Genomic DNA, 25,435 nt, shown 5'->3' with positions numbered 1-25,435 from the left:
GAAAACAGTTTTTACCTGGTGGGTCCAGCCCCTTCCCAGGTGCTTCCATGTGAGCAGGAACCCCATGAGGTGCTGTTCCCAGGGGCTGGGGGTCTTCAGCAGGGGCTGATGCTGCTCTCAGACATTCAGTGACTTGGAAATCCCCCTTCATCCAGGACTCTTACACTACATGGGATTCCTGGAGTAATCCCAGCTTGTCTTTATGGATTTGAATGGAGGGGAAAACACTTGTGTTCACTACACTCAGAGCATCTCATTTCTGCTGCAGCTCCCTTTACACTGGTGGGGTGCTGTAAAAGGGGATTTGGGAAGGCTAAATTTGCATTTATGTTCATTTAGAGCCCTTTTACACTCCCTGAATGATGTGTCAGGGGGCTGACAGCCTCCTTTGCCCAGCCCAAGGGCAAAGAGGGATGGTGTGAAATCTGCACCCACTGAAAGCAATAGCAGAGCTGTCACTGGCTTCCAGGAGCACCAGATTGGGCCAGAAGCGTGGTCACAGCAGAATGTTCATCACAGTTTATTCTCTTCCCACATCCAGATGCCATTTGCATTGTCAAAACACTGTCACAGATAACTGGAAGGATTCCTAGCAGGAATTTCAGAGCATCCCTTTCCTGCTCTCCCCCCAAGTCCCACGGCTGTCCCCGTGCAGCCTCTCTGGATCTCTCGTGGGGGAGTTGGCAGCGCTTGGGGAGCCCAAGAAAATCCCTGACTGCTTAAAGCAAGGGAGGAGGCAGGGACAAAACTGCACAGAATTCACAGAATGACTGGGTTGGAAGAGACCTCCAAGACCATCGAGTCCAACCCAGCCCCACACCCCAACTCACCCCTGGCACCCAGTGCCACATCCAGGCTTTGTTAAACACACCAGGGATGGGGACTGCACCACCTCCCCGGGCAGCCATTCCAGAGCTTTATCACCTTTCTGTGAAAAGCTTTTGCTGCTCTCCAGCCTGTATTTCCCTTGGTGCAGCTCGAGGCTGTGTGCTCTGGGTGTGTCAGTGCTGCTGCAGACAGAGCCCAGCCCCAGGTGAGCACAGGCACCTTCCAGGAGCTGTGAGAGTGATGGGGGCACCCCTGAGTCTCCTTTTCTGCAGGCTGAGCCCCCCCAGCTCCCTCAGGGCTTCCTCACAGGGTTTGTGTTCCAGTCCTTCATCTCCAGGGCTCTGTCACAGAGCTGCTTCTCTTTCCTTCTTGGGTTGGTGTTTTTAGCTTGAGGTGTGACTTTGCTGTCCTGGGGTGATTCCCTCAGCCAGGTGTCCTGGGAGCTCAGTCCCAGGGGGGACATTTCAGCCTCAAGAATCAAAGATGATCAGAAGAGCACCACAGGCAGCGTTGTGTGATGTTTTCTCTTTTAATCAATGGTGAGGAAAAAGGGAACATGTTGTTGCTCATCTGTGTTAATTTAAGAACTCACACACACCCTGCAGCGGTCGGGATCAGGCTGGGCATCAAACCCATTTCACTCCAAGGGGAAGGAGTTCAGTCAGAAGGAAACAGGAGCTGGGGTTTAGGAGGAAGGGCTGCACTGGCAGGGTGGCTCCGGGCCAGAGCTGTCCCTGGAGCAGGTTCCCTCACCCCGCAGAGCTGCCCTGGCTGGGACTCACACCTGGATGGGGCTGCAGGCAGGACACGGGGACAGGTGACACTCAGCCAGTCCACTGGGCTTTGGGGTGACATCCCTGCACAGCGAGGCAGGAGGATGGATGAACAGAGGGTGAAGGAGTAAATGATGTGTAAATGCACTTTTCTCTCTCTGGGGCAGAACGAGCAGATCTGCTGGGGCTGAGATGCCTCTCAGTGCCCGTCTGCCCTCTCAGAGCTCTGGTGTGACCCCAGGCTGAGGAACAGGCTGGAGCAACCCTGCTGGAGTTAGCAGGATTTGCAATTTGCCTTGTCCTTTCCCAGTGAGAGGGCTGTGGAAAAGGGACATTTCCTCACAGCACCCCAGGCTGGCCCTGACCCACCTTTGCTGGAAACAGGAGAGTTCCTGACCTTGTTTGGCACCACCAGGCAGATCTTGGGCAGATTTTTGTGGGAAGGCAAAAAGAAGAACTCATATTTCCAGTTTGCTGGTTAAGCAAAAAAAAAAATTAAAAAAAAGGAACAGTTTTTGGGTTTGACCAGGCAGGGCACATAGAGAAATGATTTTTGTGTGTAGTAAAGAGCCCTGAGAGTGCAAACACGGCTTCATTTTGTTATTTGCAGCTCAGAGTACTTTCAGAATGACCAGTTTTGTTTTGCTTTAGGAGCCAGTTCCAAGAGGATTTTTTTCCCCTCTTCTTTGTGTGTTTTTTTCTTTTTCTGTGTGAACCACATGCACACACAATAATTAACCAGTGAAGAAGGTCAGAAAGGAAGTGACTGGGGAAGATGTACTTTAAACATAGACATTCATGAGGCTGTGGGCTGTAATTAACTGGAATGTTTGTCTGAGGTTCCCAGGTTACATGTTGAATATTAGATAAGTTATTAAAGAGGCAGTTTTTTATTTGCCCTTTTAATTATCAAAGCTTTAATGGCTCTTCAGCTCTACCAAATTAATATTTTTTTTAACGTTTGGGGAATATTTATTTCTCTTTTCTTGATGGGGTTTGGTGTCACACCAGCATTGCTTTAGGTTAGAAATAGTGCTCAGGGTTATAGTGTAACATGGGCTGCTGGTCATGACCAGTTTGTCATGGACAAACAGCCTCTGGGAATGCAGGAGGAGGAGGAGGCAGGTGTGTCCATGGAGTGATGGAATGGTTGGGGTTGGAAGGGACCTTGAGGCTCACCCTGTGGTCAGGGACACCTTCACCAGAGCAGGAGTTATTTGTTTTAGGGAAACTGGGAACCTCTGGGAGGAAACAGTGAGGAACCAGCCCTAGGAGAAGTCAGCTGAGGTATTTCCTCAATGTGGAAGTACTCATTTGGTTCTCCAGAGGTTCTGCTCCTTCTCTGGAGTGAGTGAAGCACATCTGCTGGAAGGTGATTCCCAGCTGGAGCAGCTCTAGAAAAGCCATTGGGTGGTCAGGGGAGCCCAAAGGGGACTCGTGGCAGGCAGAAAGGGGTGGGAGAGGACTCTTGAACCTGGTCATGCTGCCACAAACCCAAAGGGGGATAGATCACCCCTAAACACATCTGGAGATCAGGCTACACGAGGAGATGGTTTCTGAGTGTCAGAGGCACGATGCTTTCCCTGGGGAAGGGGTGTCCAGAACCTCTGTGAGTGCAGGGACTCAGAAAGGAGCCAGCCTGAGCTGTGAGTTGGACTGCAGGCTTGGAATGAGCAGTGACTCCCGCAGACTCCACTCAGGAATTCTGGGGTTTGCACAGGGCCCATCAGCTTCACATGGGCAGAGTTCTGATGGGTGCTGCTGAAAGCTGCAGAGCTCTGCAGGAGTGCTTCAGACTAGGGAGTAATGCTGGTTCCTTGTGAAACCCATGGGAGCTTCAGCTCTGACTGGCTGTGCTCGTGCTTTGGGGGATTTTCACACTCCAGTGAGGTTATGGATGGGGCAGCAGCACAGCTGAGCAGTGCCACCCTTGGTGGTGCCACATCCCTTCCCCTGCCTCAGGTTCCTGATGGGGAGCCAGCACAGCTGCGCTTCCACAGCTGGGGACAGGTCCCTCCTCTGGCTGGGCTTCCCATCTGTGAACAATGCCTTGAAAATGGGGAAGGGATTTGAGGTTTCTCCTGCTGTGCTGGACTCTGGTTTTCCCTGCCAGGGCTCTGTGTGTGCCTCCTCAGGAGTGACACAAACACAGCAAGCGAGAGCCCTTGGGGACAGGCTTGTCCATGCCCAGCCACAGCTCCATGTGTGCTTTCCATGCCAAGCAGCCATTTCAGTGCATTCCAAATTTCCCTACAACAGCCAGCAGCACACATGGTTTGCTCTCACGTGTGTCTGTGTGTGCACACGTGGTGGGAGCAGGGACATGGCTTTTCCTGCATGTTCCCTGTCCCCAGCAGGACAGAAGCCACCCACCAGAAGTGAAAACATCAGCTCCTGTGGATAAAGGCAAACATGAAGGAAATGACTTCTTGCAGCCAGAATACATAAAACTTGATTTTTCTTTTCTCCTGCAGTCTACTTTGTAAAAAAGACAAATAATGCTTCCTCTGGCTAATCTCATGTCCATCCTCTGGCCTTAGGAAACATCTGCTCCCCATGGCAGCCTCAGTTGTCCCAGCCAGTTCCCTGTGAGAGTTCCCTTCTGTTCCACTGACAGCAGCTGCCTCCATTCCTGCCCAGCAGCAGTCCCAAAGGCAGGAGCCCATCCTGGTGTCCAGGATTAGCTCAGGACAGGTTGAACCATCTCCTTGGCAGGATTTTAGCAGCTCATGTGCTGTTCTGATAAGCAGCACAGTCCCCCTGGTGAGATCAGGAGTCTCTCAGCCACGAGGATGCTCAAAGATCACTGATACAGCAGGAAAAAATTCCCCCCAGTCCTTGCAGGCTGTTCATTGCCTCATGGGCTGGTTAGGGCCTCCTTGGAGCTGGGAGTTTGCTCTGTGATGTGGTGAATGTCCCTCTTGGTGGGTTTGTCACTAATAAACTGGGTGTTGGCTCCTGGGGAGCAGCATTTGTGTGGTGAGGTCCTGCAGGCCAGGGCTGCTCAGCAGCTTTTCAGCTGCACAGCTTGTTTTGTGGGAGGAATCTGGGTTTTGGTTTGCTTTTGGCACAAACCCATTCCCACCCTGCTCAGAGGCTGGGTGTCCCTGCTGAGAGGAGCTGCAGATTCCTGCTGGGATGCAGGATGGAGAGCTGGCCATGGCACGGTGGGGCTGGGCCTGTGGCCCTGTGTTCACACAGCCCCTGGCCGTCAGCATCCCCTCTGCTGAGCTCCTCCTTCCCCCTCCAGGTGGCTTTACCCACCTGTTGTGTGTTCAGCCTTACCAGAGACAATGTGGCTCTTTACCAGAATGGAAACCTTGGGGGGTCACAGCTTTCACCCTCCAGGCGTGGAAGGGCTGCTCTGTGCAGAAAATTCCCCAGTGGTGGAATTTCTGTCTGGCAGACACACAAGGCTCTGTGCCGGTGTTTCCTCTGCTTGTCACCTTTACCTTTCCTACACAGGAAGGGAAACACCTTTTTGTTCTGACCCAGTCATTTGTTTCCTGCTCCTTTGTCTGACTGTGACTCCAGACCCCAAGAATAGGCAGAGGGATGGAAATGCCGAGTGCAGGAGCAGCTGTGTGACCAGGAACTGCTGGAGGGTGAGGAGAGCTCTGGAGAAGAGCTTTCCTTGGAAGAGCCTGCTGGGAACAAGATCATTTGTGCTCGGGGTCACGTGCATCTTATTGCCACAGATGTGCACAGAGGAGAAGATCACAAAAGGGGAAAAGAATTTAATTGCTGTTAAAAATGTGTATCTGCAGCCTTGTAAGGGCTTTGTGATTCTGGGAGTTTGGTGTGTTCCTGGTGGGCTGTGACAGCCTTGGTGCAGTGAGCAGTGTGTGCTTCCATTCCAGCAGTTGTTATTTTTGCCAGTCTCCCCAGCCCACTGGTGAGTGGGGTGTGCATTTGCACCTTGGAGAATCCACGGGCTGTGCTCACCCTGGCTGCCCCAGAGGTTCATTCAGCATTCCCTGCTGGCAGCTGCTGCTTCTCACCCCCAGCCCCACCTGCACTTGCTCTGGGAGAATTCCCCAGCTCCTTGCAGGATGGGGAATTTGCTGTGTTTGTTTGATGGCCCAGGTGGCTCTGCCCCATGCCATGTCCTTGGCAGAGGTGATGTCCCTGTGTCTGCTTCCCTTCCAGCACACAGGGGTGGCTGTGCCCATGCCATGTCCCTGCAGAGGGCACACAGGGGTGGCTGTGCCCATGCCATGTCCCTGGAAAAGGGCATACAGGGTTGGCTGTGCTCCATCCCATGTCCCTGGCACACAGAGGTGGCTGTGCCCCATGTCATGTCCCTGGCACACAGGGATGTGTGCCCATGTCCTGGCAGAGGTAACTGTGTCCCTGTGTCTGGTTCCAGCCCACAGGGTTGGCTGTGCCCCATGCCATGTCCTGGCAGAGGTAACCGTGTCCCTGTGTCTGGTTCCATTCCAGCACACAGGGGTGTGTGCCCATGCCCTGCCATGTCCCTGCAGAGGGCACACAGGGGTGTGTGCCCATGCCCTGCCATGTCCCTGCAGGGGTGACCGTGTCCCTGTGTCGTTGCAGGACCGTGGCAGCCGAGGTCAGGAAGCAGATCTCGGGCCAGTATGGAGGCTCCCCACAGCTCCTCAAGAACCTCAACATCGGAGGCAGTGTCTCTCACCACACCACTGTAAGTCATGCCTGCAGCTCAGGCTGCTCCCCACACTCACTGCACCCCTGGGAGGAACTGCTCTGCTGACAGGCTGTTGATGGGAGAGCCTCTGATAACTCCAAGGACAAAATTCCATGCAAAACCCACTGATTTTGGGGATTTCTGTGCTGCAGATCAGTTGGTGTGGCTGGGAATCTGTGTTTCTGCGGAATCTCTGTAGGACAAGGGGCTTTCTTGACCAGATATTAATTGTTTTATCCCCAAACAGCCTGCATTGGGCATTAAATTCCATTCTCTCTGCATGGAGAGCTCTTTGCAATCTCCTGCACTTCAGGTTGCTGTTTTCCTCTCCTGGTCACCCTGGAGAGCAGGTCCACAGCAGCTCATCTGCTCTTCTGAAGTATTTTAAATATTATTGTGCAAGCTGAGTGTGGCTATTCCTTGTATTTACTTACAAGTTTACAGCCCACTTTGAGGAGCTGCATTGTGACAGTCACCCTTTCTGAAGTCAGACTTTCTTGCATGGCCTACCAGTAACCTTCCAGATTTATTGTGGTAAACATTTCAAGAGTGCAACAAACTTTTTCAAGCTGGAAATGTTTGATTTGGAGTTTCACTTCAGGTCACAGCAGTTCCTTTTGCTGCAGTCAACTTGGAAAATAAATATTAGAGCATCTTGTTTCCTTCACAGAGGGGTGGCTGGGTCAGGCAGGGCTGGAAATGTGCCCTGAGTTTGATGGTCTGTGCAAGTGTTGGGAGTTTACAAGAGTTCTTCTCTCTGGAGCGGGGTCCTGTAGTGTTTCCTCAGCTCTTGGGGTTGTGGGGATGAGTCCATGGGAATCCCCTCTGTGTAACCTGAGTGTAACCTGTTAAATTTTCCTCCTGTGTGGCACAGAGGTGTCCTCAGAGCTGTGTCACCTCGGGAGGGACCTCCAGGCTGAGCTCTGGCTCGGAGCAGTGGCTGCACTGCAGGCACAGAGTTCATCTCTGGGGTCTGGCTGTGCCAGGGCACTGGGATGGAGGAGGAATTCTGGAATTCTGGAATTCTGCAGTTCTGTCCTGTCCCAGGAGCTCTGGGAGAGCAGAGGCTGCTCTGTCAGCCGCCTGAGCAGGTTAATGAGAGGGGTTAATGAGAGAAGGGTTAATGAGAGCTGCTGGCCAGGCTCATGCCTTATCTCAGTGCCTCTGCTGGGCTGTGCAGTGATAATGCAAAGCCCTGACTTGGCAGTTCTGGATGGTCTTTTGCATAATCCAGCATTAGGGCAGGGAGGGTCCCCTGCTATTAGCTGGACTCAGGGTCACTGACTCCACTTCCCTGCAGCCCTGGGCAGCTGAGGAGTGCACTCCCACTGGATATCTGTCCCAGAGCTGCTGGGCCTCCCTTGGCCCACCTTGCTTTCATGTTGGAAGGAGTTGGCTGAATTGCCTTTGTGCTCTCATCAAGTGAGATGTCTTCTGTGAGCCTCTCCAGCTGCTCCTCACCCAGCCATGTTTTTCATCAGTTTTTCCTTGTGTCACCTCCTTTCACTCTGAATTACATTTTTTCTACATTTTCCTCCTGTTCCTGAGCTTTTTTCATTCTGCCACCAACCAAGTATTCATGCTCAAAGCTTCAGTCCTGTTGAGCTTCACATGTAATTTTTGATACAGGATCAGACTTGTTGGTCATGGTATTATCAGTAGCTCTCATTACCCTGTTGCCCTGGTGTTTGCTAGTAAATATATGCAAGGATCTATAAAAATGCTGGAAAAGGTCATGCTGGCTGGAAGCAGGCTCTGAGCTTTTCCTATCAGGCTGCATTGTGTGATGGCTGCTGTGATAAGCTCCCAGTTTGTCACATTAAATTGGGTGCTGAGCAGAGAAGCTCTGCAGAAGCCTGATTAACACGGAGTGATGGTTTGTAGGAGATAGTCTGTAGGAAAAGTCTATTTAGTTAAGTCATGAGTCTGTATCCTGAGGCTGCATAATGCAACAGAGGTTTGCTTGTCTGAATTTTGGGTTAATTTCTCTCCCCGAGGCATCTGTGAGGATCTGCTGTGCCTGCCTGGCCTGGTTTGATAATCAGCATTATGCAGGGGGAAAGCATTGCTGTGTGAAGCTGGAAAAGTTCACTTCTGTGCAGCCACACTGGTTTAAAAGCCTAAAGTAGGGCATGTAGTGTGGGAGTGAGTAGGAAATTCCTGCTGAAATGTTGTGTGGTTGGGTTGCAGGATCTCCACAATGGCAGCTGGCTGGGATGGGGGGCTCCAGCCTGCCAGAATTGCAGAATTATTTGGCTAAAGCTCTCAGGGATGCACAGGGTGGGATGGCTGGGGCTGTCCTGTGCAGGGCCAGGAGCTGGAGTGGATGATCCCAGCTCAGGATATTCCATGATGCTGTGACTCCATGGTTGTGCAGATGTGGTCCCATCCCCACCTTGCTCACTGTGCTGAGAATTCTGCTCCAGGAAAGGTCAGCACTGATGGTTTGTCTGAGAGTCTTACCAGTCCAGTGGAGGTGTTTTGGTGGAGAAATGGAGTTTTTCTGAATGAAACATCATGCTTGCTTGGGCCTTTTGTTTCTTGTCAGCTGGGGCCAGTGCAGGGATGTTCCCCACTCCTCAGGCCTGCCCTGGTTGAACCTGGGATAAATGCAAAACCCTGTCAGCTGAATTTTAGCAAGTCTCTTCCCTTTTGCCTCACAAGCAGCAGACAAAATGCTGCCAGAACTGTTTCTAATTTGGTATCTGGTAGAGCTGGGGAGAAGACACTGCCTCCAAATGAGTTTATTATTGTCAGCCTCCACCCTTCTGCCACTTTAGGAGCAGCTGATTTTAATTGCACATTCCTCAAACCCCAGACACAGGTCCAAGGCCCTGAGAGGCTTTTCCTGAGTAACCCAGTGTGCCAGGCTGGGATCCTGGCAGGATCCTGCAGCTCTGAGCATTTTCTTTTTGCAGCCCACAGCAGAAGGCACTGACAGTTTGTTAGTGGGGAATCAGAGCTGTGAGCTCAGAGAGCTCCATGAAGGAGGGTTTATTTTTCTGAAGTTATTTTTGCCAGTCTCTCCAAGCCCACTGGTGAGTGGGGTGTGCATTTGCAGCTTGCTGGGTGTGCTGTGCCCTGGAGAATCCACGGGCTGTGCTCACCCTGGCTGCCCCCAGAGGTTCATTCAGCATTCCCTGCTGGCAGCTGCTGCCTCTCACCAGCATCCCCAGCTTCCTGCACTTGCTCTGGGAGAATTCCCCAGCTCCTTGCAGGATGGGGAATTTGCTCTGTTTGTTTGATGGCCCAGGCTGTTTACTATGGGCTATTATAATCCCTCATGACTAACCACTTTCTTTTCTTCTCAAGTTTGTTTTTTTCTGTGGAGCAGCTCAGTTAACTCTGTCTGCTGGAAGAAGATAAAGACTTATAAAATCTTGGACTTTTTTTTCACTTCTGAGTGCCAAGGATAATAACTGAAATTTTTTTTGGTTGTTGTCCAAAACTTGATTGTTTTTCTTCCCAAGAAAAAGTTCTCTTAATGTTTAAAAACCTTTTCAGGTCTTTTTTTTTTTTTTTTTTTTCTATTTCTTTACATCTTTAGAGGTATATTTTAATGGTTGGACCTAGTGCAGAGGTCTGGTTGACAAGATGGTGTTCAGTCAAAGTTTGGGCATGGATGATCTTGGAGGACTTTGCCAACCTTAACGATTCTGTGATTTATTTATTTAGGAGAGCAGCTTTTTACTGAACTTGCAAATAAGCAGAGTGAATGTACACTCTGTTTTTTTATAGAAAAATCAGAGTTGTTTTATAGAAAAATCACAGCTTTTCCAAGGGATTGGGTGTGATATTTCTCATGTATGTTACAGCAGAGATGATTGTTGGTATGTACAGGAACACTGATATAAGAGATGCTAATTAGTCTGGGAATAAAGGGGTCTGGATTCTTGGATGTGATGTGATCTGACCAGGGCTGCTCTCAGCACTTCATTTTCTCCTGTAAAATGAAGGTGCTGACATTTACATATCTCTGTAAAGCGCTGCTGCCTTTATGGGCATTATCTGGGCTAATTGAGCCTTTGTCTTGGATTTATTGGATGTCAGACTTTGGCCATGTACCCAAAGATAGCATCTAATTATTCAATAAGAGAATATAGGTTCCTTTGTACATTTCCATTGTTTATTTTAATGTAATTTAGGAGAAGAAGAAAAGGTGATTTGTGCAAATGAATGGGAAGCACAGCAAAGGAAAACACGACAGTGTCCTGTGTGGCACTGAAAGGGCATTTTGGAGTGCTCAGAGCCAAGTAATTTTATCACCAAAAATTGCAGAGGAGAGCGAGCCAAGCTTTTGTGCTGTCTCAGGGCTGATGGAGGCTGGAGGGTGCCTCCCATTATTTGTATTTCCTGCAGGTTTTGCCCTGCCTGGCTGGAGGGTTTATCCTCATCAGGCCGGGGAGGATGGGAGAGGCATCCTCATCCTCTGCCTGCCTCTCCCCTGGGGCTGCTCACAGTCAGCTCTGCTCTGCTGCAGCTGTGGAACTGCTGCCATGCCATGGCTAAGGGCAGCAGTGAGCTGGGGCACAGGGCAGGGGTGTTCACCTGCTCAGGTGAGCCTGCTGCCCACTGGGAATCTTCAATAACCTAAACAGTGTGAGCAGAGATCAATACTCTGAACTAAATAATGTATACCAAATAATTGTTAATAAACAGGCTGGGGGTGATCACCTGGAGAAGAGAAGGATCCAGGGAGAGCTCAGAGCTAATTCCAGGACCTGAAGGGGCTTCAGGAGAGCTGCAGAGGGACTGGGGACAGGGATGGAGGGACAGGACACAGGGAATGGCTCCCACTGCCAGAGGTAGCTGTTAGGGGAATTTCCTTGCTCAGAGGGTGCTGAGCCCTGGCCAGGCTGCCCTGGGGCTGCCCCATCCCTGGCAGTGTCCCAGGCCATGGGACAGCCCTGCCATCCCTCCCTGCAGGGCAGAGAGTGTCCCCTGGGAGCTGAGAGGTGCCTGTGCCAAGCATGTCCCACTCAGGAGAGCACTCTGTGCCTGGCAGGGCCACCAAGGCCACCAGGGCCCAGGGCCCAGGGCCACCAGGGTCTGCCTCTGTGAGCCCTGAGGGTCTGGAGGGCTCCATGTCTCCTGGCCTGGTGTAACATTTCTGCCAAAAGTGGGAAATCTGTGATTTTTCTGCAGTCTCTGATCAAACTGTTTGCCTTTTCCATTTGTCTGTTGCTGTCTCAGTTTCTGCTTTCATTTTTGTCACAATTTATCAGAGGGAGACTCTTCAAGATGAGTCTCAGCACTTGCATTTTCTGTGTCAAAGTCTTTGTGTTCTCCAAATACTCTTGGTGAAATTACACAGCCCTTACTCATCAGGATCTTGTCTTCTTATCCGTCCTTGGAGGCACAACTCGTGTCTTTCTAGGATTGGTAAGAAATTGCTTTAGTATTCCCAGATAACTAATTAATCTCTGATTAATATTAATATTTCTATACCCAAATGGCTTCCTACATTAGCAGCCAGTTATCACAGCAAATAACCTGGCACTATTTGTACATAAAGCATCTCACTGGTACTTGTTACATGTAGGATCTTTCTTTAGCTAGGTATATTTGTGATTATATCACAGAACCCCAGACTGGTCTGGGTTTGGGAAGGACCTTGGAGCTCCTTCCACAGTCCCAGGGTGCTCCAAGCCCTGTCCAGCCTGGCCTCGGACACTTCCAGGGATGGAGAATCCATGTCCTTTCATTGGAGGCTTTTTCTAACTCAAGCACTGTGATAGAATTTGACACACACTGCAGATCTCACTGAGTCCAGATCTTAAACTGAATGTTTTCAGGTTTAAAAGTGGAGGTTTCAGACACAGAGAGTGCTCACAGCCGTTTTTGGGGCAGGTTTGCAGTTTGGAAATGAAGGGATTCCATCGGCTGCTGTCTGTGGTGATGCCATCCCCCAGAGCACCGAATTGGAGATGGGGAGCTGCATTCCAGAGGCAGAGGGGAGGCAATGGCTGCACTTATGGCTGGGGAGGTGTCATCATCCCTGAGAGCCTGGGGAGCTGCAGAGATTGCCTAGGAATCCCCTTGGTTCGTTTGAATATCTCCATCTATTATAAATGCAGCCAAAAAATGAAATGCAGGAGCTCTCTGGGCTCACCAGGCTTCAGGAGCATGGGTTTGCTGAAATGCAGGGATGGCAGCAGACAAATGTATGAGTCTTTGAATTTGGATCCGTTTGGGTTATTTTTGGAGTGCTTAGTTGAAAGAAAATGTCATTTTTGCAAGTAAAACATGTTTTTTCATTACTTGAGTGTTGTCAGTGGTTAATATTACACTGCTCATGTTTCAAAACCTCTTAGAGTGACTTGCCTGTAGTTCACACTTAAAAATAAATCCACTGCCTCTGTTTAGCAAGCTTAATTCTTTCAACTGTTACCTTCTTTAACCTGCCTGCAAATTGTAATTTTTTTATTTTTAGCACATTACGTTCTCAGATTTATTCTGAGTCCCTGCAGTACATCAGATTTGACTCCTGTTCTCTGAGATCCCAGTGTCCCTTTAAGGGTGACAGGATTGGCCATGTGCATTCCTGAGTGCTCGCAAGGGAAGTGCCTGTTTGCCCTGGAGACCCAGAAACAGGCTGGGGCTCAGCTTTGAAATGTTAATCTGCTGCTTCTGTCCCTCCAAGATTCTGCCCAGGGAAGGCAGTGGGTGGGAAGTTGGTATTAATTTAGAATTTGGAGCTTTGGCACAATCTGTTGCAGTTTTAGCACAATTATAAATCCCTTAATATTTAAGGAGGTACCGAAGTTAAGATGGAACTTTGTCCTGGTTTCAAAATTGGCAAGAAATATCACTCTGATTTTGAAGAAGTGCTTTAGCTGCCAAGTAAAAATAGCAGTCAGGATCCTCCCTGTGATGAGGAGCTCTCTGCAAGGTTAATTTTCCAAGGTCCCTTATGGGATCCTCACAGGGAGTTCTACTCCCACACAGGAAGGAGGAACAACCTTGCACACTTTGCCATTGCCATTTTTACAGAGCCCTCAGTTGTGCTGATCCCCACAGGGGCTGGGCTCTGCCCTTGGGAGTGATGCCTCTTGTTTGAGCTAAAAGGGAAATTGGGCTTGGACTGGGCCACAGCAGTTGGGTTCAGATCCTTGTTGTGCCAGATGCATCCTGCCAGGCTGCCATGCCATAACCTCTCAGTGCTCCTGGGGGCTTGGACATCCTGGGAGGGAGGAGGAAATGGGAGGGAATGTTGTTTTCCACAAGCTGGAAAAGTCTGCAGGGTCCTGGCAGGGATTTGAGTGTGCCACTTGCAGTGTGGGTTGGGCAATCCCCTGTGCCCAGCTTGGGGAAGGGATGGGCTGAAGTCCTCCAGGCAGAGCTGGGAATGCCTGTGAACATCAGGGCACTGTGTTTTCAGTCAGTTCCTGTGAGACGGAGACAATAATTGTCCCTTTTTCTGCCCTGGTTGTTACTGAGCTCCTGTGCTGAGCTCTGGGCAGTGCCCAGGAGAGCAGATCTTGAGTTTTGAGCTCCCTGCACAGTGCAGGTCTTGTACAAACCTGACCTCTGCATTGTATTTTTTGTTTCCCTGTGTGAGCTTGCCCTGGGTGTAGCTTTCCCTGCAGTTTATCCCTTTGTTCCCTTTGTTATCCCTTTGGGATGCCTGGCTGCAGTGAGTGAAGGTTTGTGTTACCCTCTGTGGAGTGATGCCACATCCCCTCTCTGAGGCTCCTGCAGATTTGTGCAGGTGCTTTTGGAAGTGATGATGATGATGCAGGTAGGGGCTGAAAAGGAGGAAATAAATAGGAGAGAGACATGTGCACTAAAACTCCACAAAAATACAATGTTTGCTGTCTGGAGAAGGGCAAAGTCGATAGGGAAGGCAGTTTGATTTTCCAGCTTTTAAGGGGATGTAACAGTGAAGAATAACACAACCTTAAAGAAGAAAGCTGGAGTGTCCCCACTGCAGGAGAGCTGTAAACCTGTGAAATAGAGCTTTGTCCTGAAGTGCTGAGAGCCAGAGCTGCAGCAGCACAGGGGCACCTCTGGACACTGCCTGTTAAATGGGCCAGAGCAGCCAAATCAAGGCTGCTGTCTGAATTAGCTGATTGGACATGTGTGTGCTCAGGTTAAGGACATGCAGAATTGGTATTTTTAATGTATCTATCTATTTCCAAGTGAGGGGTTTGATTGGGGTTAGGGTAAGTCTGAGAGAGGGAGCCCTGTTTGATTTGTTGTGTACTTTGAGTTTATCAGTGCAGTGATAAACACAGTGTTTGTGCTGCCAGGGAGCAGGTTATGCCCCTCTTACTCATCCTCAGCTGCCCTTTCTCCCCACATTGTCCTCCTGTGGATTTTAATGGCACAGAACAGTGCTTGCCATGAGTGAGGGGGCAGTGCCTGATCCTGGGATAAAGACTGAGTGAAAACTGGGTTAGGGAATTGTCCAAAATTTCATCTGTAATTACAGCCTGCACAAAATAAAAAAGTATGTTTTTAAAGAGCAGCAATTCTGGGAGCAGCATTCCTCTGCATATTTTTAAGCGTGTATTTGCTGTTAATTTACATTATTCTGTGGTCCTGGTGGGGAAGATGCTCAGGGCTCCTGCAGACTTTGGTTTCTGGAGGGTCTTAATAAACTCAACAGAAATGGAGCCCCTGGCAAGGATTTCCTGCAGTAACATTCCAGTATTCCCCATCAGGTTTATTAGGGGAGATCACACTGGGGCCTTTCAGTCCTGAAAGGGCGCTTAGAAAAATTGAGAGTGACTTTTTACACAGGCAGACAGTGATAGGGAGAATGGTTTCAAAGCAAAAGAGGAGAAATTCAGATTAGATATTAATAAATTCCTCCCTGGGAGGGTGGGCAGGCCCTGGCACAGGGAAGCTGTGGCTGCCCCTGGATCCCTGGCAGTGCCCAAGGCCAGGCTGGACATTGGGGCTGGAGCAGCCTGGGATGGTGGGAGGTGTCAGGGTTGAAACAGGATGAGCTTTGAGCTCCTTTCCTGCAAAACCACTCTGGGATGCTGGGATCAGTTGCTAGCTGGTCTGCATGTTTGCAAATACTTGCCTGGAATTGTCCTTCTGCCTTGGGAAGTGCAGTGAGGAAGAGTGGCTGTGTTTTGTGAAGGAGACACCTCTGTTGCATTCCTGGAGCCGCCAGGAGGAGTGGAGAAGGCTTTCCTGGGAGCAGGATGAGGATTGCACTGAGGGTGGCTGTGTCTGCAGGGCTGGGGGCAGCACAGCGTCATCCTCCTCAGCTGAGATTCCAAACCTTTTCCCGTGCAGCTGGCAGGGCTGGCACTCCTTTGGTGGGTGAGATCAGCTGTGGCCCAGTCAGCTCCTGTTTGTCCTGTGCCACAGGAGCTCAGCTGGGCTGGAGCTGAGATGGCAGAGCAGGTTCTGCTCCCCCAGCAGCAGTCAGGGTGGTTGGGATGATGGGCTTGGGTCACCTGGTCTTTACCTGGGCTTGTGCACGTTCCACCTGATGGGTTTGTGTGGCAATTTCAGTGACTGATGCTTTGCCCAAGTAACAGCCCCTGGTATTTTGTGTGTCCTTGTCCCCATCCAAGCCTTTGGAGCAGTGCTGGAGCATGGAGCAGGACTGGGGAAAGGTTAAACCATCAACAGCAGCAGCCTTGAGAGGAGCTCTTATGGTTCTGTTCGCACATGGGGACATCTTTCAGGTTCATTTTCCTTTTGGTGCATTTATTCATCCTTCTTCCCTCCTCCTGCTCTTTCATCACTTCTTCCCCCACAAATATCTGAAGCCCAAAATAATGTTCTTGCCTTTTGTCTGCCAATAGTGTGACACCAAGTAGTTCCTCTCCATGGCCATGGATTTATGTTTGGCCTCTTTACTCAGGTGCTAGACATATTTCTGGCTGCACAGATGGTGAGTCTAACACAGGCCTCTGGCTTTGACTGTGATGTTTGTTTACATCTTCATGGTACAATAGTAACCCAAAGAGACAAAGTGGAAAATTGGGGAGTGCAAATTCTGAAATGTGTGAAGGGCTTGGAGGCCCCAGGGTGCACAGAGAGCCCCTGAGCACTGCCTGCCTTTCTGGGTTGGGTGAATTTTCACTGGCATGGCCCCTTCCTTCATCTCCTGTCCAGCACATCCCAGTGCTCCTGTTGGACAGGGGCAATTTGAGATGGCAAATGCAGGGATGGATGGGGGGACCTGGTGTGTTTTGGGCTGTGACAGCCTCACACCCTCAGTCCTGCATGTCCCTGTGAGCTCTGCATTCATACTGAGGCTTTTCCTCATCTTTTCTGTAGCTCTGTTTATCAGGATGAATGGAGTGGAAAGGCTGGAAGGGATGAGGGGTAGGTCTCTGTGTGCTAGAGAATCACAGGTAAATGAGTTTGTGCAGATTAAAACACAGCACTTGCACGAGCAGCTCACTTCTGGAAGATCCCAGGTCAGAAAGAGGAATAAAAGTAAGTGTTAAAATGTTAGGGTTAAATATAGGGGGCAGCTAAGCAGCTTTAAGTCAGGCCATGAGGCTTCCTTACCCCTCTGGGAGGAGCAGCATGGATGGAGCTCTGCATTGGCCAGGGGAGGGTGTGAGGGGATGCTTTTCCTCTGCACACCCCCTGCTTCTGGAGCTTTTGCCCACTATTTTTTACTAATTTTGTTACTTTTAGCTTCGTTTGCAAGGAGTCTCCAGTGCTGGGTGGTTCCCTCTTTGGTTCTGAGGTTTGTCAGTGGAAGGGGAGATTTGGCACAGAGCAGCACTTGGGAACAAACTGAAAGTCATGAGTTGGATCCTCCCGTGGGGCACCACTAATGTTGATTTTTTGGGGGGGATTTTTCTTTGCTTTCTTTTTTTCTTTTTTTTTTTTTTTTAATTTTTTTGGTTTTTTGATTGTTTTGTTTTGTTGTTGGGATTAAATTGTGAGATTATATTTTTTCCTTGAATTCTGATGTTTATTAGTTTTCATTTCTATTACAGTCTCACAAAGTGTGGGTTCTATAGTAGTTTTCTTTAACAAGGTAAAAATGGAGATGTATATTCTTTCTATAAGGTTTTTTATGGATAAACTGCTTAATTAAGAAATTGTGCTTAAATTGTTTTTATTTTTAATTATAATTATCTACTCATGACTGGCAATGCGGATTTTTTTATTTAATTACACAGTACTACTTAAACTCATGAAGAAGAAGGTAAAAGAAGAAGGACTAGCTTTTGCTCTAAAACTCTTATTTTTTATATATTATTATATTCTAAAATTTAAACTCCAAAGTTTTCTCCTATGTGATATTACACACTTTTGTTTAAACTATACACTTATAATTTTAGTTCTGTTATTTAATTTTGGAAATTTTTCTACAGTGTTAGGTTAAATGTAGTGTTCTTTTGGGGATTAGTGTTTGTTAGTACAGAAAGTTTAAAATTTTTAGTAGCCAGGGTTCCAGCATCACCCCTCAGTGACATTTGTCAGGGATGTAGTGCCAAGGGGAGCTGCTCTGCTGTGTGTGAGGAGCAGGGTGAGGTGGTGACATCTCAGCTGTGTGTGGCAGGAGCAGTGACAAATTCTGCTTGTGACAAGTGCTGCAGTGATGAAAACAGTGAAAGTGGCTGGTTTGCGTTTTCAAAATTCTCCAAAATCTCCAAATTTCATGTGCTTTGAGTCCATTTCAGGAGTTCAGGATGAGGAGGGGGGAAAGGTTATGGGGTTCAAGAGATGATCTTCATCTCCTTGTGCAAGGTGTCCCTGCCCATGCAGAGCTGGTCTTTAGGGCCCTTCCAACCCTTCACTGATTATTTCCATATTTCCTTACACAGAAATCAGTTTGTTTGTTTTACCCAAATTGCAGAATCAAATACCACATTTCCAGCCATCACGTATTTTTTTGGTGAACCAGATTCTTATCTGGCAAAAAGTCAGTTTGCCTTGTAGGAAAATTGCAGTGTTCATTGAGGTTGGTTGTGGTAGGGAGATTCTTTCAGTATTAGCTGAGTCTTTTCCCTTGAATAAAAAGCTGATTAATTTCAGAACTTGTTTGCAATAGTTTGAAAACTGGAATTTGGGATTTATATAGCAATATGTCTGATAAGCACATTTAAAACTGAAGTGCCAAATGTTCTTTGTGAAGTCATCTCCAACACAAGCTACAGGATTGTTCCTTGTCCCACAGAAATCATCTGGATGGCAGGAAAGGGGAAGTTAGTAGAGAAAACTGCTGAATTTGGATGTGCTTTTGTGACTCTTGTTAGAATACTCAGCCTCACTGGCATGTGCCAGGGAATTCTAGGAAATCTCTCAGTTGCTGTAGAGACAGCTTCCTCAAAACTTGTTCTTAGTGTTTCATTTTCTTAATGTCTATGTTTATGTATAGCCTCATAGCATAATGATCTCATATCAGAATATTTATATGTATTTATGTAATGGGGTATGTAAAAATACAAGTTATGCAATGGGAGTATGTATCTAGTTTATGCAAAGTTTCTTCTAATGTATCTAAAAAAAGCTCAGGGTGGTGAGATCAGCACTGCCAGTGAAATCCTCTGTTTTCCTGCACGTTTTCAGCGATTCCTTGTGCTTTAGGTAAAGGCTCTGTGCCCAATAAAGATGATTTTTAAGCATCCATTTTATTGAGGGCAGTGTCCCTTCCTGGCATGGGCAGAGTCATTGTGGCACTAAAGGCTCTAATACCAGGGGGTTAAACTTGTACCTGTGGTGGGTGAACATTGTGTTTTGTGTTCCCCAGAGAGGTGGTTTAATTCAAAATAATGTTAGTCCTCAGAGCTGTGTGGCTGCCTGAGCTCCTGGTAAATCAGGCCTTGCTCTGGCTTCTGCCTGGGGGAGGAAGGGTTCCTGCATCTTGGATCAGGATCAAGGTTCCCTTTGTGATCAGAGCCTGGTAAAAACAAATCCAGCCTCAGATAGGCGGCAAATAAAGTACTAAGTTTCCTTTTGTTGTATTTCTTGAAAATAGATGTAACCTTCTGGCTCTAGTCGTATTTTTTAAGGGGTGATGTTAGGCACCGGAGAAGCATGCAGAGGAGCAGCAGATAAGACAGGAGAAGCAGCTCTGTGGTGTGTTAGCTGAGGTTAACACCAGGGATTAATCACCTGCTGTTGCCTCAAACCCCCAGCAAGGCAGAAGAACCGGTTTATAACGAGAGCAGAAAATGTGTGTGTGATTCTCCCGTGTGCGCTCCCCTCGCTGTGAGCCCCGTGGCGCTGCGTGTGTCCCCAGGTGCCTCTCACAGAAGCCGTGGATCCCGTGGATGTGGAGGAGTACCTGCACAGCCACCCGCTGGCCGTGGAGTCGGGGCCGCTGCGGGACCTGCTGGAGTTCCCCCGCGACGACATCGAGGTGGTGTCCGCGCCCCGCGAGTGCCGCACGCTCGTGTCCGCCGTGCCCGAGGAGAGGTGGGACCCCAGCCTACCTAGGGGTGCTCCAGGCAGTGGGAGAGGGGTTCGGGAGATCCTCATCAGCCCTGTGACCTCTGCTGTCGGTTCTTTCACAGCGAGATGGACCCTCACGTGAGGGACTGTGTCAGGAGTTACACGGAGGACTGGGCCATCGTCAACAGAAAGTGAGTGAGAAACCCTGTGGTGTTCGTCACCCTAAGTTCGTCTTTTAATTTTGGCCAAGTGCTATAAGGAGGCTCAAAAATACTGTCCTGGCTGCTGATTCCATGTGCTGTGGCTTTTTGTTGCCCGGTCCAGCTGAACTGATGCTTTGTGTTTGGAAAATCGGATCTTTCCAATTTTCATCAAAACCCTTTGGGGCAGTTTGGAAAATCTAGACCATTTCAGTCCACACTTGCTCCTTTACCATGGCAGAACAATTAGAAAGTGTGGACAAGTAAAATTACTTTCAGCATTTGTTTGTTCCTTTGTTCCATCTTTTAGAGACAGGTTGCATTAATTCTGCAGTGATTTATGAGGAGTCACCACTATAGACAATGTGCCCTCTGCAGCTTCCATTGCTTCCCAGAGAGACTCGGGGAAAGTACATCATTCAGACAAATAATTGTTAATATTTGTACCATCACAACATTTACCTAATGAGTTAGCAGCTCAGAGGATGGGCATGCATTGGTTATTCCATGCAAATGAGCAGGAAGGGTTCTGAGAGGCTCAGTTGGAGCAGGGGCTCTCTGGATGTTTGGAAGTCTGATGAGTTCAAGAGCTGCTGTCAGGGAGTGAGTGATCCATGTGATGAGCATCACCTACAGATGCCTTGGCTGCAGCTCCAGCTCTGCCCTTGTGGCAGTTGCTGCAATTCACTGGTTTGATGTTGTCCTGAGAGTCACTACAGGGATGCTCAGCATGTGCTTGGCACTGCTAATGTGACCTAATAAAAAAGTGTTTTGTAATCTCATACCAAAACCAAAACCCACCCAGAAGGAAACCCAAGAGGGAGAGAGATGCTTTATTAGCTCCCACCCAGCTTTGGCAGCAGAGTCTTGGATAGACCTGGGCAGTGTGGCCCACCCAGCCACCCATCCCTGGCTTCTCAGTGACTTCCATGGGTACCTGGAATTCCTGGCTGTGATTCCTGCTCTGATGAGCTTTATTTGGTGGGGTTTTGTCCTCTGAGAGTCAAAGCACATTCTGCTTGGATAAAATCATGGCAGTGCACTGGGTAGGAGTGGAAGAGTTGCTGCTGGAGCAGGGGAAGAACCCAAAAGCTCAGCTGGGAAGGACTGAATTGTTTTTCAAGTAAGGATGCCAACAATTTCCTCTTAATCCATCCCATTGGATGGTCCCAAGTCCTCTGGCAGGCTCCAGGGGCACAAACCCCAGCCTCTTGGAAGAACTGCTGAACTGACTTGTGACATTCCATCCTTTTCTTCCCCACCCCAGGGGAAATAATCTTTATGTCCATCTCTGCCTCCAGTTTTTTTGTAACCAAAATGTTTTTGAAGCAGGGAAATCCACCCATTCAATAAATCCTTTAATGATATTGGAAAATGATGTTGAAAAAAACCCACTAGCATATTCTGAATTCAAGCTTATGGCATAATTTCTGTGTGCTAGAGTGAGGAATCAGGTGTGAATTAGAGATAATTTGCACTTGTTGGTGGAGCTGTGATGGAAATGCAGACATCCAGCTGAGGATTATACAGATCCTGTTGTCCAGCTCTCAGGAAATACAGCCTAGCAAGGAAAATGCATTCCTCCTTTGTTCTCTTCCCTTCCTTTATTTGCTGCTAGCATTTCCATGGTTTTCCCATGTCTGGAGCATCCCTCTGTGGTAACTTTAGTGCCAGGGCATGGTAAGAACAATTCATTCTTGCTGTGATCCCAGGAACTGACTTGGAGTGACTGTTGCAGGGAGGCCATGCCTCTACCCATGTGTGTGTGTGTAAATACAGACCTGGTGCCATTTGGCACCCAAAAATTTGTTAATCAAAGAGATCTGCTCCTGTCAGCCCAGCAGGCAGCATGTTCACTTGCAGGAGCTCTCACACTCTGGAAGGCTCTGAGGGCCCCACTTTCCTCACAGAGTTGCTGTGTGAAGACACTTGGTTTAGTCAGGGTTGGAAAGTTGCTCTCCAGAGGTGCTCAGGATTTTCCTGAGTTGCTGTTTTGGTTTTCCAGTTAATCATTTTATTACTCCAGGCCAGTTCCTGCTCCAGCAGAACCACTGGCCTTCAGCCCTCGTGTTCCCGGCCTGTTTTTAGCTTGGCATCACAATGGCACATTTTACAGCAGCTTTAATTGGCCCTTGATAATCCTCCTTTTGACATCACCCAGAGTGGCTTTATAGATGAACAGAGTCACATTGTAGTGCTGGAATAGTGGCTGTTGGATGGTGCCCCAGCTCCAGTGGAGCTGACTGGAAATTGTGTTTGCAGAGAGCAGCTCCTGCCTCGGGAGCACCCACGCTGACAATGCTGGGTTTGTTCTGGGGTGCTGCTCCTGGGGTTGGGCTCAAAAGGGTTGCTGAGAACGTGGTTGAAATCCTCTGTTTGCAGGTACCACAAGCTGGGAACTGGGTTCAACCCCAACACCTTGGACAAACAGAAGGAGAGGCAAAAAGGGCTCCCCAAACAAGTCTTCGAGTCTGATGAAGCTCCTGATGGCAACAGCTACCAGGATGAACAAGTAATGTGCCTTTAAAAAAACCCTGCTGCATAAAACCTAATTTATGGTGCTGCTTTAAAAGTGCAGTCCTTTTCCCATTAGAAGTTGGTTTAATTTGTTGGCTCTCAGGACGACCTGAAGCGCCGCTCAATGTCGATTGACGACACGCCCCGGGGCAGCTGGGCCTGCAGCATCTTCGACCTCAAGAACTCCCAGCCCGATGCCCTGCTCCCCAACCTGCTGGACAGAACCCCCAACGAGGAGATCGACCACCACAACGAGGACCAGAGGAAGTCTGGCAGGCATAAGGAGCTTTTTGCACTACACCCAGCACCCGATGAGGTATTTTTGTGTGAAAGCTGCCAGTCTGCCAGATTTTTAAAGGATTTAAGATCACCTGTGTTTAACATGCAGAACTGCAGCTATTTTGTGTTTTCCAGCATGTTGTCTTGCCCATAGATATTACTTTCTGAAGATTGGGTTTCCCTTCTGGTTATGCAATCCCCAGGAATGTAGGAACATTAAAGGGATTTAATTTAGCATATTTATAGCTGCTGATGAATGCACCGTGCTGGGAAGCCTTGGATTAACTTGGTGCTGTGTCTTAAAAGGAAAAAGTGATAGATGTGTTTGCCTCCTGGTTCTGCTGGTGGTTTGTACAGGGCTTGTGTCTCTAATTCCAGGAGGAGCCCATAGAGAGACTCAGTGTCCCTGAAGTACCCAAAGAACACTTTGGCCAAAGACTCCTGGTGAAGTGTTTGTCCCTGAAGTAAGTACCACTCCAACAGACACAAATTCAGAATTTAAATCTGCTGCTGTATCCACGTGCATCTGAAATAACTCCACTGTCTTCTTTATTGCCCTGGAAGGGTCATTGCATTGTTTGGTCCTGGGCTTCCAGGTTCATTTTGTAAAGCTTGAGTAACACAGTTGTACCTTCGAGACTTCCTGCAGGTTGATGGGACAGGAAATCTCCTCCTCCCTTGGCTTGTCTCCCTGCTGCTTTCCTGCTCTACCTGTTCCCTGTCACTGGCACATGACACGAGGCTTCACCACGCTCCCCCAGGGCTCTCAAGTTGGCCACTCACTGCTGTTCCCCTCCCTAACCAGGAAATGTCAGATTAAATATAAAGATTAAAAATGCTCGAGCCTTAAACACATAAAGACAGCCAAAGATTTGCCAAAGTTTAGGCTCAACAACCTTGACTGTGTCCCTTTAAGAGTGAAGACTTTATATACTTAGTAAGCATTAACTGGAGGAATAGAAACCTGTTAAACAAGTTTAATGAAGTGGAGCTCCTGAATATAGGGTTACCTGCAGCTGGTTCATTGCCTATAACTCTTCTCTAATAACACAAGGTAAAATTTTACTGTTATTCCCTTGGAGAAATAAAGTACAAAACTGATTTTCCACACTGCTGTATTCATCTTCTGTGTCCTCAGTTAGGTCAACCCTTCTTATTAGAGAGCTCCAGTTGCTGCTCATAACTGAGATATATGTGTGGGACATTTCTCCTGCTCGTAGAGTACTCCAGGACCTAATATAGCCATAGAGATGAACTGATTTTGCAGCCTTTTATGAACTGGAACAACATAATATGCAGTAGCAGTGCAGCTTTCCCTCCAAAGCAGGGTGTCTTTAGCATAAATAAGTTAGATGCTGGAAATTAATGTTTTCTGCTCTTTAAGCATCTCTTGCTGACTGCAAATTTATAGCAAATCTGCCCAGCTCCATGTTTGCTTGTGTACCTGGCGATCTGTGAGCCTGTGCTTGGGATGTAATCCAGGATTGTGCCATCTCAGTGGCACAGAACAAGGACATTTTCCCCAGGGAGGAAGCTCAGATGACCTAAGCAGGGTTATTTCCAGGTTAATCTCAGCTTTGTGGCAAAACTGGAGAAAACACCTGTTTGGTGGTGTTGTCCCTGCTGGCAGGAGGAGTTCCAGGCTGAAGCTGAGAGCTCCCTGCAAGGGCTGGGACATGGGTTTTGTGGGGAGGCTGTTTAGACAAAAATGGCATTTCAGCCCCTGCTCACTGCGGGGCACGGACAGGTTTTGAATGTTTTTAAATTCCTGTAACTCCCGAGGTGTTCTGACAACAGGTTCAGCTCTGTTTGGTGGGTCAGTGTTCCTGCTGGGAGTGTTGGAATTTGCATAAACACTGGATAACAGCCACTGTGAAGAGCTGGCACCTTTCTAAGGGGGGTTTTGGTAGCAGGAGCTGCCCTGGAGTTGGCTCAGTGCCCATCACCCAGGGAGGATCTGGGGACAGGGTTGGTCATTCCTTCTGACAAAATGCAAGTCAAACTGATTCTGTGTTTCCTTCTTTCAAGATTTGAAATAGAAATTGAGCCCATTTTTGCAAGTTTGGCTTTGTATGATGTCAAAGAAAAGAAGAAGGTAGGTTTTTAATTACTTGAGTGTGACATTTCCACTGAAATTTCAACACAAATAATGGAGGAATTAATTGTGATGGCAGAGCTTTAAGAGGACAGTGACATAGAGGTTGGAAGAATTATGAAGGCATTTCATGAACCATCTTGTGTGTTCTCCTTGGTAAAGCAGTTGAGGTATAAAAATTTCCTAAAAATACTATCTAATATGTGATTTAATACATTCCTAAAAATCTTATCTAATATGTGAGTGCTTGAAATAAGAATATATATAGATATAAAAGAATATATATATATATGTGTGTATATATATATATATATATATATATATATAAGAATATATATGTGTATAAATACATACATACATATCTTTACATATGTGTTTCTCTATATATTTATTTTATATATATGTATATATAAAATAAATATATGTATGTATATACATATATTTACTATGTAAATAATTTATAATATATAAATATATCATATTCAAAATTAAATGAATATATAAATAAATTAGTAATAAACTAATACATATAAATATATTTATATTATATAAAGATATTACATATTTTATATAAAATATGTATGTATTTATATGTGTGTATATACATACATATTTTATATATATATACATACACATACATTTTTCTATATATACATATACATACATATATCTATATGTACACACACACACACACTTATGTATGTATGTATGTATGTATGTATGTATGTATGTATGTATGTAGTCCAAT

General features: G+C 47.7%; 1 protein-coding gene across 3 annotated transcripts in view; it reads left to right on the top strand.

Annotated features, from left to right (window-relative positions):
- The window catches only part of DOCK7 (dedicator of cytokinesis 7), a 95,095-nt gene that overhangs the window by 3,118 nt on the left and 66,542 nt on the right, over window positions 1-25,435 (top strand). For all 3 annotated transcript variants that reach the window (XM_058809036.1, XM_058809035.1, XM_058809034.1), the window contains exons 2-8: window positions 6,159-6,264; window positions 19,445-19,620; window positions 19,719-19,787; window positions 22,179-22,308; window positions 22,417-22,629; window positions 22,971-23,056; window positions 24,621-24,687. In XM_058809036.1, coding sequence (XP_058665019.1) covers window positions 6,159-6,264; window positions 19,445-19,620; window positions 19,719-19,787; window positions 22,179-22,308; window positions 22,417-22,629; window positions 22,971-23,056; window positions 24,621-24,687 — 847 coding nt within the window. The remainder of the gene's footprint in view (window positions 1-6,158; window positions 6,265-19,444; window positions 19,621-19,718; window positions 19,788-22,178; window positions 22,309-22,416; window positions 22,630-22,970; window positions 23,057-24,620; window positions 24,688-25,435) is intronic.

Source organism: Ammospiza caudacuta, chromosome 7 (assembly GCF_027887145.1).
Source record: "Ammospiza caudacuta isolate bAmmCau1 chromosome 7, bAmmCau1.pri, whole genome shotgun sequence".
NCBI lineage: Eukaryota > Metazoa > Chordata > Aves > Passeriformes > Passerellidae > Ammospiza > Ammospiza caudacuta.
The sequence above is the reverse complement of the archived record's forward strand: the minus strand, read 5'-3'. Positions and strand labels throughout refer to the sequence as shown.